Source organism: Oryza sativa, chromosome 12 (genome assembly GCF_034140825.1).
Source record: "Oryza sativa Japonica Group chromosome 12, ASM3414082v1".
Taxonomy (NCBI): domain Eukaryota; kingdom Viridiplantae; phylum Streptophyta; class Magnoliopsida; order Poales; family Poaceae; genus Oryza; species Oryza sativa.
The window spans coordinates 23812055-23826985 of NC_089046.1; the positions used below are offsets into that span (position 1 = coordinate 23812055).

Genomic DNA, 14931 nt, shown 5'->3' on the forward strand with positions numbered 1-14931 from the left:
GGAGATGATTTTATATGGGTGCAATTTGGATGTGGACTATATTTGGATTTGGCATTGGAATGGTTCTCCTTAATCCTTCCTTGTAGGCCACTGCCTGCACAATGTGCACATATCTTAATTGGAAAAAGTAAAAAAGTACACCAAAGGTCCCTCAACTTGTCAGCGAGATACAAAAACGTCCTCAAACCGTAAAACCAGATATACGAGGTCCCTTAACTATACAAAACCGGTCACTCGAGATCCCTCAGCGGTTTTCGTCCCGGTTTTATCCTACGTGGCGCTTTGACCACGGTCGTCGGTGGCTGAGTCAGTGTGGGACCCATGTGGGCCCCACGTGTCAGCCTCTTCTTCTCCTCTCCTCTTCACCTCTCCCTCTCTCTTCTACATGGGCGGCGGACGGCGGAGCGGCGTGCGGGTGGGCGCAGGCGGAGGGGCAGCAGCTGCACGAGCGGCGGCCGGCGGGGGAGCAGCAGGGCGCGGCCGTCACCGCGTCGTCGGCCGGATCTCCTCTCCCGCCTCGCGCCCGTTGGCCTCGTCTGGCTCTCCATCGAAGAGGATGCGGCGAGGAGGGAGTTGGCAGAGGGGCGGACGGGAGGATGCGGCGGCACTCGATCTCTCCGCGGCGGAGAGCGCGGACGGGAGGATGCGGCCGGCGGAGGCGGCGTGCGAGCGGAGCGGAGCGGAAGCGCTACGGTGGCGGCAGGCGACGCCCCACGCGGCCACCGCCACCGAACAAAAAAACAAGAAGGACGCTTCCGCCGCCGACCGCCGCTCGCCGCACTCCGGTTGCCGCGCCGCCGCTCGTCGCCGGCCACCCTCCGCCGTTCGTCGCTAGCCGCAGGCCGCCGAGCCTGAGAGCCGATGCACGTCGCTGGCCCCCAAGCCGCCGGTCGACGCCGGCAACTGTCCGCCGACCACCGTGCAAGCTAGCCAGGTGCCCAGGTCCAACCTGCATGGCACTGTTACACGAAGAAAAACGGGAAAAGAGCTTACGACGCCAACCGCAGGTCGGCGCCGACCGCCGGCCACCGCACGCCGGACGCCGCTCACCGCTGCCCACCGCTCACCGCTCTTCCGATCAGGACTTCCTGAACTCTATGGCAGTTCTTGCCGATTATATATTCTGGAAATTACATCCTGATTTTTGAAACAATTAGGCAGCAGCACATGGATATATACACATCTACTACTTAACCAAAGTAAGCAGGCAAAAACACAAGATTGGTGGAGGAACTCTGATTGAAATATTGAATTAACCAAAGTAAACGCCATAGAAGCTTCAGTATTGATGGTCCAGGTGAGATGCATTGGCATATGGTTCAACAAGATCCCAGTTTTTACTGTCGTGTGGGTCGCTAATAGGGAGAGGTCAATCGCTGAGCCCGACGTTAACACAGCTCAAAAAATCACAAGAGGAGGCCTAGGAGGTTGCACTCCTCGTCGGCGACGAAGAGCAGCGACGACACCGACTCGATGGCGCCGGAGCGCGTCCCGCTTCTTGCTGGCAAGCTTGGACACGACGAGCGCGGCAGACGCCATGGCGGCGGCCTCGGCGGCGCCGTTCCAGGTGAGCATCTCCACCAGCCGGTCCACCACCGCCGCCGACGTGCCGACCCGTCGGAGCGCGGCCTCGCCGAGCCGCGGGTTTGTCGCGACCGTTCCAGGTGAGTATCTCCACCAGCCGGTCCACCATCGCCGCCGACGTGCCGACCCGCCGGAGCGCGGCCTCGCCGAGCCACGGGTTCGCCGCGACGTTGACGAGGATCCCGACGCGGCCGCGGCCGCCCGTCGCGCCATCCTCCTCGCCGGCGGCCGCCCATTGCAGAGAAGTTAGAAGTGAGAGAGAGAGAGAGAGACGAGGAAGGGAGAGGAAAGGGGAAAGAGGGAGAGGAGGCTAACGTGGACACCTGACATGTGAGGCCCACGTGGGTCTCATGCTGACTCAGCTGCCACGTAGGCTAAAACCTGGGTGAAAACCACCGAGGGATCTCGAGTGATCGGTTTTGTATAGTTGAGGGACCCCGCATATCTGGTTTTACGGTTCGAGGACGTTTTTTATCCCGATGACAAATTGAGGGACCATCGGTGTACTTTTTCCATCTTAATTTTAGCATGCACCCCCAAAAATAGGCCCAATCTAATTAGTGTGGGCCGATGCATGCATGCCAGAGAAAATTATGGCCCATCATTGAATTTTTGTCAGTTAGAATAAGTTCACTTGAGTCCCTCAATTTACTGCAATACTAGATATGTATCCTCAACTCTCAAAACCAGTGCAAATAAATTCCCAAAGCGGTTTGAATCGTGGTTTCGGTTGATGTAGCGTCTAACAGCCATTGACGTGGTATTTAAAGTCAGAAAAACCAATGGAACCCACATGTCAGTGACGGTTTGGTTGAAAGTAAAAAAATTATAGTGGAACCCACGTCTCCTCCTCCTCCTTCCTCTCTGAATGTTGCTGCGTCCCCCTGTCGGTGCCGACTGTGAAGGCTGTTCCCCGCGCACCATGATGGAGCAGAGGTGGTGCGACAATAGCCCCTCATCATCTCGGGTCAGCCTCTCCCCGTCGCTGTCCCCCTTTTGTTCTGATCCCTCCATCTCCTCGCAGCCGTCCTACCACAAGGTGGTGCTACAGTCGGCACACCGTTCCTCCATGCCGCCGCCATCGCCATCGCCATCACTTTCCCCAGCTTAGGTGGCGACCTATCCTAGGCAACAGGTGCTGTCGCCGCTAATCATCTTCAAGGGGCTCTTCGGGGTGGTGCTGACCTCGACAGCGAACAACTGGCTCCTGGGTGGGTGGCAACAACGCAGGTGTTCCTGGCGCCACTGGCTCACCACTGCGTCGCGCCAGCGCCCCCAACCATTGCTGGTAGGGCGTCCACATGCCGTTTAATCCTTGCAGGCGTTTGTGAATAACAGCAGCAGCTACGAGGACATGGGACCTTGTACGATCCCTGACTACGTGTTCAACTTATAATATTACCTCCGTCCCAAAATAAGTGCAGCTGTGGGTATCCGTGCCCAACGTTTAACCCTCTGTCTTATTTGAAAATTTTATAAAAAAATAAAAAATAATTAGTCACGCATAAAGTACCATTCATGTTTTATCATCTAATAATAACAAAAATACTGATCGTAAAATGGTTTTAAATAAGACGAACGGTTAAAAATTGGACATAAAACGGTGCAATACTGCACTTATTTTGGGACGGAGGGAGTAGAAAAATCAAAACTCTTAATAGTTTTTTTTTAAAAAAAAATTGACCACCCGTGTTCAACTAATCTCGAACTATTGTACTAAAACCGCAAGTGATCAAGAAGCAAATTAAGATTGTTATTTCAACTTCCTATGCTTTATTACGAATACAAATGGATTGAACACGTGTGTTTGGAACAATTTGGTAAAAAAAATGTTTGTTTAATTGAGAACAAGTTGATTGTGAAATTTTTAAACAATTTCAGATGTAATGTCTCTACATGTACTAGTTATATTAGGGGTAAAATAAGATATTACCAATACCTAAAAGGACCACCATATCTATTGCCTTTTTTAAAAAAGAAGTGACACTGATGCAAAGCTTGATTACTATTACTATATTGAAAGATATACTTGTCAATTACGCATGATTAACTGACCGTATATACCAGACTAACGCCGACCAAGAAGCTACAAATTAAAGTAGGCCGGTGAAGCTACTAACTAACACAACATTCTAACTCAAACTAGAGCACTTAGATTAGTGATAATTAGGTCCGTACGACAATTAGTCCTAACTAGGAAGGTAGTCCGCGCATTTGCGCGGGCATGTTTTTATTTCGTTTCGAAAACATGTCTAACAAAATAAGTTTAAATTAAAGTGAGGTGTTTCCCTTCTTAATTGAATGCTCATTGTATTTTTTCTTTAAAAATCTTGAGAAACTTTAGTTGCTCATAAATATATATTTTTTACTAACCTGCTATCACCTTTTTAAATTGACCAAATATACATATGTAAGATAGTGATTCTTATGCGTAGGATCCTACAGTATTTTTAAGAAAAATACCAAGTTAATATGAGTCTTAAAATAAAAATTAGTAGGAAATTTCTAATCATATCGTTATACGAAATGCTATTGATTTTGTATTGACACCTTAGAGGCATTTACATGCAGGTCGTGGAATTTAGTGTATTCGTTTAATTATCATTGACCTTCATCTCCTGATGTGTCAAAGTGAAATATGACTTGTATGTAGAGAAGAAAAAAAGTTTAAAAGAATAAAATATCGTTAGGATGTAAAATGAAATTTTTTTTCTCTGTAACCAATGGAATAGATTGATTCAATACTACTTTTGCGGGTTAAGTGCTCCACTAAAATAGTTCAATGTGTAAAAGCTTCAACTCTACCTTCTGGGTTAAGTACTCCACTAAAGTAGTTATATGTAAACACATTACAAAAGTTATTTCTAAAGGTAGCCCATGAGTCCGAGGCAAAAGGCTCATCACATAGGAGGCTGCACATTTGAGGAACATGAGAACAGTATTCTCGCGGAAATCATTTGTTTAGAATATGATGAACATAATTGTATATTCAATTAAAGACGTTAGAAAAGTGGCTTAAAGTTGTCATTTCACATTGATTGGTTATGAAAATAATGGTATATATAAATCTTTGTGCCGATATCATTGTTTGCCAACAATCAACGAACTTGATAGTTACTTTTGGTGTTCCTTTTGGTATGTAGCAAATTGGCTACATATTTTACAACTTACTGTATCTTTTGCTGAGATGCACTTGCTTTTTTTTCTCTGTATACTTGATTGTCTCATTGTTTATTAACGGATGCCTTCGGTCCACGTGACACAATATATATTTCAAATAAAAAGCCTTCTCAAGTCTAAATTGATTTTGCGGCGTAGGAGATAGTTTATTGTTTCGTGTAGAGTGTGTGAGACTCCATGTAGCTTAGCAGGAACATAATTTTCATTGCGAAAAATAACTCCGCATGTGTGATTATTATGTAGTGTGGTATGATTGTTGTCATGATTTAAATATTTTTACTCTAAAATTTATGATTAAACATTAGGATTTTACATAATGCAAACAATCACTTTGTGATTTTATCTTAGCTAACATGCATTAGGCCTTTAGTGATTATGTTTATATTGCATAATCCTAAATATGAAGCCTACAATGCTTATCCTATTTTATCTTTGTTGTTTGAAAGAATTAGCCATTTATACAACCATGGTAGTTTAAATACTAAATAGTTTTTAACTTTTAAGTTTCTAAAATAATTGGTAGATAAAGCTTTTAGCTCGGTCATGCATGATACATACATGTAGTCCCAAGCTAATTTGCCCCCTCACGCTGACAGTGTCCTGAGTAATGTCGATGGGGGCAAAATTGTGACCGATCAAAGTCTTAATTTTTTTCAGTTCAAGAAAAAAAATGAATCTCAATTTTTTAGACTACTATCCAATGTCTTGTACTCTATATGTACGAACGAAGCTATAACCGATCTCTTTTCCTTTGCGTTAGATCAATGTATATGGCCCACACCATTAATTTATATATATCTAATGGTTAAAATTAATAGGTCCACCGATTTGAATGAAAACCGATGGTAAGATATTTTTCTTTTTTTTAGAATTTATAGGATTTTATCTAATTTATTATAGCGTAAAGTGATGATTTAGGAGCATTTGTAGAATATGCACGTGGTGGCTTGATAATGTTTATTGGAAGTATAATGGACTTTTAGTATTTTTTTAAGTTTCAGAAAGAAAAATGAATCTCGATTTTTTAGACTACTATATAATGTTTTCTTCTTCCGTAAGTGTACGAACGAAGCTATAACCATTCTCATATCCTTTACATTAGATCGATGTACGCATGGTCCACACCATTATATTATTTTATATAGATCTAATGGTTAAAATTAATTGGTCTAACATTTTAAATGAAAATCAATGCTAAAGATATTTTTCTTTTTTTTCTTAGAATTTGTAGGAATTTTTCTAATTTATTAAGGAGTCACGTGGCAATTTATAAGCGTTTATAGTAATTTATTTTCTAATTTAATTATTGTGTAATTATGTTTGATGATAAAATCTATATCGTTATTTTTTCATAATATTTTGGAATTATTTAAATGGCATGTAAAAGTCAGAAATTGTAACCAAAACATGACATTCTTTTTGAAAGATTAAATATAAGCAGTTTAGATGTTATATTTGTTTAATTGTCAATTGTGCTCACCTATTGTGCATTCTACCTAATATTGCATAAGAATAGGAATAAGAAATAAGAGAGGGAACAGAGGAGGAGGAAGAGAGGAGGCATACGGGTCCAAGTACGTACGTATACCTACTACGACTCCACGTAGGTACAATACTGATAGGGATTGGAGGATTATTTTTTCTTTATAGATTGATCTAATGGTTAAAAATATCGGGTCCACCAGATTAAATGAAAATCAACTGCTGGGTGTTGTCTTTTTTTTTTTAGAATTTTAAGAATTTCTATAATTTATCATAGTGCCAAGTGGCAGCTTGGGAGCGTTTGTAGGGTACACGTGGCAGTTTGGGAGCATTTGTAGGAAGTTTAATGGACTTTTAGTATATAATAGATAGATAGATAATAGATAGATAGATGACGTGGTTAATTGGCCAATGATCAACGCTTCCTGATTTATTTTAGAACCTAATTAATTAAATAATTAGCTCGCTAACTACCGACAGAGCATGCTTCTAATTGTTTAATTAATTAAGCAAAATTAAGCGCGTGCATGCGTGTGCTTCTGATTAAGCAGACCAAACTAAAGGAGGAGTAATTAATATATAATGACGTTGACCGTTGACTACGCAGCTCATGCTGACGTGGCACGGCTGCGGCCGGTGGGCCCGGCTCCGGCGCGTGATGTGCGGGTAGGGTGACGTGGCGCGTCGAGCGGCATTAATTTTGTTCTTCGTCTCACTGTGCTTTGGCGGTTTTGGTTTTTACGCACGTGGTGCTCTTCCTTTGTGACGTCAGCTTGTGGGCCCCACGTGTCTGTCACTCTATCCGGACAAGCAACGACTTCTAGATTTTTTTTTGACCGTGCATCTTGTCGTCAATAGGTTAATTATGAGAAAATACAACTACTACTAATATAATATGCAAAGAGGAGAATGATGAGCTTAGCATACGGTCTCCTTGATCGGACCAATAAATTCCAAATCAAGAATGTACCTGGATAAGAGATTCTACCAAACCCCAATCATTTCGTTTAGGAAAAGGTACTAAATATCTTGCCTGAACTATTGTTTAGAGAGAAAAAAAATAATTTTTTTTTTCTGCCCAGGGAAATAAAATAAAAAAAATGTGCGGGCGTGCCAGTGTACTAAGTACACAAAAAAATAAAGTGGACGAAGGAAAAATACATTTTATTATAATTCTCGAAGAATTACAAAAATACAGAATCCTTGGTCAAATACACTCCACGGCCCATGAGCAAGGTGGATCTGACTTGGCGATTGTGATCTCCTGGTTCCCGGGGTCTCGGAAGACACCCGGTTAATTACTCTCGCGGGTTAAACCCGTGAGATACCTCCGATTAAGCTACGCTGGTCGTCGTCGTCTGTCTTCGCTTCTCGTTCTCCCATGCATGATGATGATGGTGATGTAGATGTGTGTGAGTGGGCGCCGGCGGTATTCGCGGCCTCGTCGGTCCGCACGCCGGTGTTGGTGACGTTGTCTTGATGTCGACTCCGCCCGCCCTGCCGTCTAGCCTCATCGGCCTTGGACGACGTATTGGTTTATATTGTTGTTGAAGACATGCATGGAATTGTGTAGCTTTGATGACCCGACGACGTAGAAATTGCATCGGAATTAGATTATAAAAGTAAAATGATCAACGCGAATAATAGCCGAGTTGGTCGTGGCTTGGAAGTTTAATATGGAGTAGCCCCAAATGAGTATGAATCTGCGAACTCATTTTGCTTGTCACCGTGTACAGTAGCATGCATGCATGTCTTGTTTTGTTGGCTTGCCACCGTATACAATAGCATGCACAAGACAGTCAGCATCCGCGACATAGGACGGCTCTGCGGCGTAGCGCCCTGGCGGCTGCCTCGACTCCCTTTGGCGTGCTCCGGTGAGGCAAAATGACAAAAAAAACCTTCTCCGGCAAGCAGCGGATGATGGCGAGCATCGCTTGGCAGCGTTGCGTCGTCTACGGACTCAGGCGGCTCGACGACGTCCCCGACAACTCCGACGAGATGGCTTGCGACGTGGCTGGAGCTGGTGACGCCTTGCGGGCACCGAGTAGTGACGCTCCGGCCGGCATTCTCCTCGAGCAACTAGCCGATGAGTTCGAAGAAGATGGTAACGTCGACGAGAGCGAGCGGACGTCAGTGATGTAGTGTAGGGGAGGCTGCGACCGGCAAGGCGACGACGTCCAACGTCTCGGTGACATCACATCGCCAGGTAAAGACGTCGTGGGATAGAGGTTGTGGCCGGCGAGGCAAGGACTTCGCGGCAGAGGTAGATGTGTCGCCGGCGACCGACATCTCTGATGAGAGGGAGCGACGCGATCTCCGGCCGGCAGTGCCTCCGACAGACGGAGAGGACGCTATCTCCAGCATGCCGGGCATCACCAGAAACTCGCCTCGTCGCCGTGTTGTGCATGCATGACGATCTGAACAGAAAAGCAGGCAAAACAAAAGAAAGCTAATAAGCTATACCCATGGCAATGGCTGAGTACATGCTCCGGTGATCGTCTCCTTCTCCGCGCGCCTCCTCGCCGGACGCCGAGGCACTGTGGCCAACGTCACCGGCCGCCGAGCGCACGTGTTCCCGCCGGACGCCGAGATTCTCCGGCCAAAATGGTGCGTGTCTCTCTCTCTGTGACTGTCGTGTGTGTGTATTCTGTCTGTGTGTTCCTCCCTTTTTTTCCGTTGTGTGAAATGGCATGGCCTTTTATAGTGAAGAAAGGCGGTTCCAGCCAGTACGTGCATGGCTCGATCAGTGCACGCGTGATCAGCCAATTGCCTAATTTAGCGATTAGCATTTCTTTCCATATGCTCTGTGATTCTTCCAATTAACCGAGATCCTTATTCGGCATGATTCCGTCTGAGTTACACTGGCCGATCTCCTTTCCAATTTGGAATGATACAGAGGGATCATTTTCCTCATATTCGTATATGCGTGCAATCTGTATATGGTGTGGAATTCTCCTGTCAGAGCAATTTCTGGTTTCTAAGCATACGTGCGTGTCCATGGTTTCCATGGAATCATCGATAGGAAATCAACTGCCGGCAAATGACGTGATTATTGCTCTCTAATGATGATTCTACAGTGGCATGCTTCCAAAATCAATCCACCGTCATTTCTTCTTTTCGTCAGTGATATCGTTTATAGCTGTGCTGCCATTTATTCTACCATCTATTCCATGCATATATTTATATATTCTGTCCTGGCTGAAATACATCATTAAAAATATATATATACATATATACACGTGAGTATATATGCACCCGTATATTAATTGGGCAGCACTGCACATGTCATATAACATTCTCATGTACGCCAGATTGTATCATTAGTGATAATTAATCACTAATTTTACTACTGTACTGTTATTCCCGGAATTAATATTTTGACGCACCTCAAAAATAAAAAAAAGGTGTACAAAATATCATCGAACAACTATCGAGGTCTATCAAATTACCCCTAACTTAAATACGAGACGTTTTACATCCTCAACGTTTATTATCAATAAAAATAATTTACAAAAAAATTTATATATGTGTTCTAATTAATTAATGACTTAAAAGCTAATGCTGAATACTAAACTACGATGAAAAAGTAATCAAAATTAACTTTTAGAATTTAAATTTTGGATACGGCTGATAACATGAAGAGCAAACAATGTATAATCAGAATGATTATTACAGGAATGGATGAACATCGTTTTAAGTCGTTGAAAGTAGTGCTTGAATTACTCAAGATTCTGGTTTAGCATCATTAGGGTTATTATTGCACGAAGTGTTGAAAATTGTTTTAAGTCGTTGAATACTTTTACGCAAAATTCAAGTTTAGCATCATTAGGTGACTATAACAGCAATTATTAGTATTCATTCCTGGATGTTTTTTTAAGGTCTTAATATAACAATTCTTATGCTTAACGACATTAATTAAAGAGAAAATCTAAAAAAAATACCATCGACAAACTCCCCAATTAAGAAATGCCATTGATGAACCCAACTTCCTGTAAATGATATTGTACAAATGTTTTTTTTTCCAAAAATTCTATTGTCATTAAGTTTCCATTAGTAACCCTTCGTTAAATGCTATAAAAGACCATTTTACCCCTATGAATTGTTGAAAGTTGATTATAACTTTTGTTCTTTCCATCAATTTCCAATAATTTAGTCTAAAGAGCAACATATAAATTAATGTAAGGTAACGGAAAGTAAAATTTTTAATCAACTTTTCACCAATTCGTAGGGGGTAAAATTATCTTTTTATAGCACTTAACGGAAAACTTATGACGATGGCATTTCTGGGAAGGCACTCGTACGATAGCATTTATAAAAAGTTGGTTTCGTCAATTGCATTTCTTAGATTGGGACGCTTGTCGATGGTATTTTTTGGGATTTTATCTTAATTAAATTACCAACAATTATTCAAAATCCTGCATTTCAATGCACCCCTAGCTAAATCCTATGCTTGACCAAAATTCAATCAAATGATGCCACGATTCGATGAAATCTAGACACCATATAAGGATTACAAGTTTTTTCAAGAAAAAAAAATAAAAGCTTTATTGAACTCAATCAATTACATAATTAAGGAGATACAACTATACTGAAAACACTCAATCTCTACATAACTAAAATGCACACAACCAAAACACGCACACACACACACACTAGTTTTCATCAAACTAACAAGTAGTATATGAAAAGTTAAGGATCACCGATCGGTAAATTAGATCGACATCCAAAGCTTCTAGGTAAAACACTTCTCGACAACCCTCTCCAACTGCTGACATGCCACAGCAAAAAAAAAAAATATTATCCTGGCTTCTGAATAATAGCATACGTACAAATCAGCCTGTTAATAATAAGAGGAATTAATAGCTCGATCGAAAGCTATTAATCGATATAAATCAAATAGAACGACGACATACTCCATATATATGCTATGATCAGTGACAAAGCACATTATATTACGAGGAGAAGACAAGTGCATGACATCCATGTGCCTAACCCTAAGCACAGCCGTCTTTCATGAAGCAATTGCAGCATGCTATGATGCTTCCATATTAATGTAGAGGTTTTTATTTTTTTGTTATATATCAATTTCCTTTTGGCCCATGAAAAAAAAAGGGCTCTTAATTAAAAGCTGCCCATAAAGTGAGCTTTATTATTTCCAAATTGATGTATAGTTGATGTCACCACTGGAGCGATGTCATCTTATTCTTTGTTTGCACCACATGCCTAGTGCTTTGCACAAATTGGGGAAGAAAAAGAAAAGAAAAAAAACTTTGATGTCCCTTTGAACCAAAGATGAGGTTGGGTATCTCTCCACGTGGTTGGAGAATGGAACTTAGTGGAGATTGAACAGATGATGATCTCTGAAAAAGAATCTAGCTAAGCTGTGCTATAGAATGCATGAAGAAGCTATCTGGCTTGGAACTGCAAGTCATGTTTTTATATATAAATATATAAATGAGTGGTGATATGATGATCTAGTGTTTCTAGGATCAAAGGAAAAGTCCTGCCTATCTTATCCTTTTGTACATTCTTTCTTTTCATACTATATATATTATTGTGATGAGCAAGAAAGCACCAGAAGGCGGTGGGTTATGGATCATGCACCGAATGCTGGTATAAATGTTTGTTTTATTATCATGTGTTTTCTTAGAATAAATGTTACTATTCAATTCGAACATAAACAGAGTTAACTAGTAAATTTCTCATAATACATATAATGTGCTAATATATATACTTCCTCCGTTTTATATTATAATACTTTCTAGCATTGCTCATATTCATATATATGTTAATGAATCTAGACATACATGTGTACCTAGATTCATTAACATTTATATAAATATATGCAATGTTAGAAAGTTTTATAACCTGAAACGGAGTGAGTACAATCTTTGTATCGAATTACACACACTAAGATGAGTTTTACGCTTCGAATTCGAGAGGGCGGGAGACCAGGATATAAATTAAGATCGGCAATAGAAAATAAAAAACTCACCATATAATATTAGGATATGCAGTATATATATAGTTTTTGACATACAAATAAACTGATAGGGAAAAGGAAGCGAAACAGTAAAAAAAAAGTGCCCAAAAGTTGTAGTAACAATCACGTCTTCTTATATGTTTTACATTGTTGGGACAACATATACATATGTGTCAATCGACATCCATACAAAAAAAAAGGAAAATCAAAGAAGAAATTTACTTTTTTTCTCTCGTAGTAACTTTTGAAGTTAGAATAAGCTGACTCTAATCTTTGTTCCACGAGTTATCAATCAATATTATAAAATGTATACTCCTGTACGTATGTGTATATATAGCCACAATACAAATTAATGCAAAATTCACTACATCTTCCAAATGTCCTCCAAGCTCCAAAAATTCTCGGAAATGCCCTCAGAAAAGCCCTGAACCCAACCAACAAGATCTGGATCCTGAAACTGGCTATGCTCATGAGGATGAAGTTGCTCTGACTCATAATTACTACAAAACCCTTTATTTGCTCCCTGCATCCAGTAGTCCCCACCATTCACCATCTCATTGTCCTGCACATTTGCATAAAGGCCCCCATCGTATGACTCTGATGTCGCGAACGAGTCCGACGACGACGATGTCATCACTGGCATCCCATGAGCATCGCCCATGGCAGTGGTACTATTATACCCATGGTGATCACCGAGCTGGCTTGCATCGGCGAGGCGAGGCATCCATAGATATCTCATAGCATCCTTGAACCTAGCACTGTTGGCATCGCAGTTCAGCTGCTTGGCATGCTTTTGCACTCGGGTCCTCCAGTAGTTCTTGATCTCGTTGTCGGTCCTCCCTGGCAAATGCTGCGCTATCTTTGACCACCTGCAGATAATCAACACACCCCCAATGGGATCGAAATGTAATTAGAAAAAAATTGATGGTAGGGAACACACAAGAAAAAGAGTACAATATAAGCTAAGTTGTGTGGCACTAGACTAGTGGAGATATATGTAGAGAGAGAGAAAGAGAGAGAGGGAGGGAAGGAAGAGAGACGTGCAGCTTTAAAACCCGTGCAGCTTTCATGCACTCTGTTTATGTGAAAGTGAGAGGCATCTTGGTTGTACATGCTTAGCTAGCCGGCCTAGCTAGAAGCTTTAGCTTGATGTATATATCATTGTATCTATCTTTTTCTCCATATATATGTTTGCAAATCAATTAATTAAAACCAATAATGCATGCATAATAATTAATATTCCTCTGTAGCGATAGAAGACTTGTACAATATGAACTGTGCTAGTATCTTGAACTATTGTGTCATATCTAAAGCTAATATTGTCAAAGTATGTTTTTGTGTGGCATCCAAGTGTGTGTGGCCACATGTATATGTGTACATATTAAATACAGCACGTGACATGCGACGTGTGCACACATACCATGTATGGTCCACAATTGATGGCCATATATATACCATCAAGAGCTAGCTAATGAGCCTACAAATTAAATTACACCTGATATAGTGATTTACATGCCCACAAATAAACTATTTTAATTAATCAATTATAATTACATGCCTCTTTTCCAAGCCTCCTAATTTAATTTCCTCCAATTTATTTGGAGGGTTTTTTTTGTTGTGTCAATCGAACCATAAAAGGTTTCGAATTGGTTCAACAGATCATGTCCTAAACGTCAAATATTTATGAGCGAAGCGGGTAATAATTAACTAGCGAGCGGAATAATGGGTGAGTTAATAATTAATTAATTACCGGTTGCCCCATCGGGAGTGGAGGTCGAGGATGAGCAGCTGCTCGTCGGCGGTGAAGTTGCCGCGCTTCACGTCGGGCCGGAGGTAGTTCAGCCACCGCAGCCTGCAGCTCTTCCCCGTCCTCTTCAACCCTTCATCGATCGATCGATCACAAACATCAAATCGATTTTCATCGATTCCATATATAATTCGAATCAAATCGACATCGAATCGATTGACTACAACTTGATTTGATTAGATTACCGGCGGCGCGGGCGAGGGAGTTCCAGCGTCCCTCGCCGTGGTCGGCGATGTAGTTGACGAGGGTGAGGTCCTCGTCGACGGTCCACGGCCCTCGCCGGAGCTCCAGCTGCAGGTCCGCTGCCGCCGCGGAGGCCTCCTCCTCGGCGGCGGCCTCATCCTGTAGTACCGCCGCTGGCCGCCGCATCATCGTCATCAGCTGATCGGCCGCCGCCTGGTCGTCGACGTCGAGCTGCGCCGCCGTGCTCCTGCTCCTCTGCGATGCTGCCATGGCCGGCGCAACTCAGCTCAGCTCTCAGCTAGGTCGTGTGTTGCAGGAGGAGAGAGAAAGCAGCAAAAGTAGCTAGATGGCTCTAGCTTGGCTTAGCTTAGCTGAGAAGTTGTAGAGAGAGAGAGAGAGAGAAGAGAGATGGATTGGTGGGAGAGCAATGGCAATTGGCAACCGTCATTATATAGTGTTGAGGAGAGAGAGAAAGAGAAAGTTGTGTAGTCTTGAGAGAGAAAGAATGAGCATGTGATAGAAGTGTGTGTGTGAGAGAGAGTCTCCGAGGAGAGAGAGGAAGAGAGAGAGAGAGACAGAAAGAGGATGACATATCACTTAATTATCAGTATCCTTGAGGCCTTTGATCGATCTGTGTGATTACAAAACAAAATTTTGGCCAAAAAGGAACAAACTCATTTTACATATTACTGTTACATTTGATTTAGACCCC

General features: G+C 42.2%; 1 protein-coding gene across 1 annotated transcript; it reads right to left on the reverse strand.

Annotated features, from left to right (window-relative positions):
* Positions 1-12340: 12340 nt before the first annotated feature.
* Positions 12341-14638, reverse strand: LOC4352537 (transcription factor JAMYB-like). The gene is made up of 3 exons (XM_015763368.3): positions 14222-14638; positions 13980-14109; positions 12341-13098 (listed from the first exon to the last, which is right to left on the reverse strand). The coding sequence occupies exons 1-3, from the start codon at positions 14487-14489 to the stop codon at positions 12594-12596; spliced, it is 903 nt and encodes a 300-aa protein (XP_015618854.1). The 5' UTR covers positions 14490-14638; the 3' UTR covers positions 12341-12593.
* Between the last annotated feature and the right edge of the window lie 293 nt (positions 14639-14931).

Excerpts from the sequence above, each read along its gene's own strand:
- LOC4352537 (XM_015763368.3), bottom strand. The coding sequence starts at position 14,489 with ATGGCAGCATCGCAGAGGAGCAGGAGCACGGCGGCGCAGCTCGACGTC. Across the intron at positions 14,110-14,221 it reads CTCCCTCGCCCGCGCCGCCG|GGTTGAAGAGGACGGGGAAG; the intron begins GTAATCTAATCA and ends CGATCGATGAAG. Across the intron at positions 13,099-13,979 it reads CACTCCCGATGGGGCAACCG|GTGGTCAAAGATAGCGCAGC; the intron begins GTAATTAATTAA and ends GATTATCTGCAG.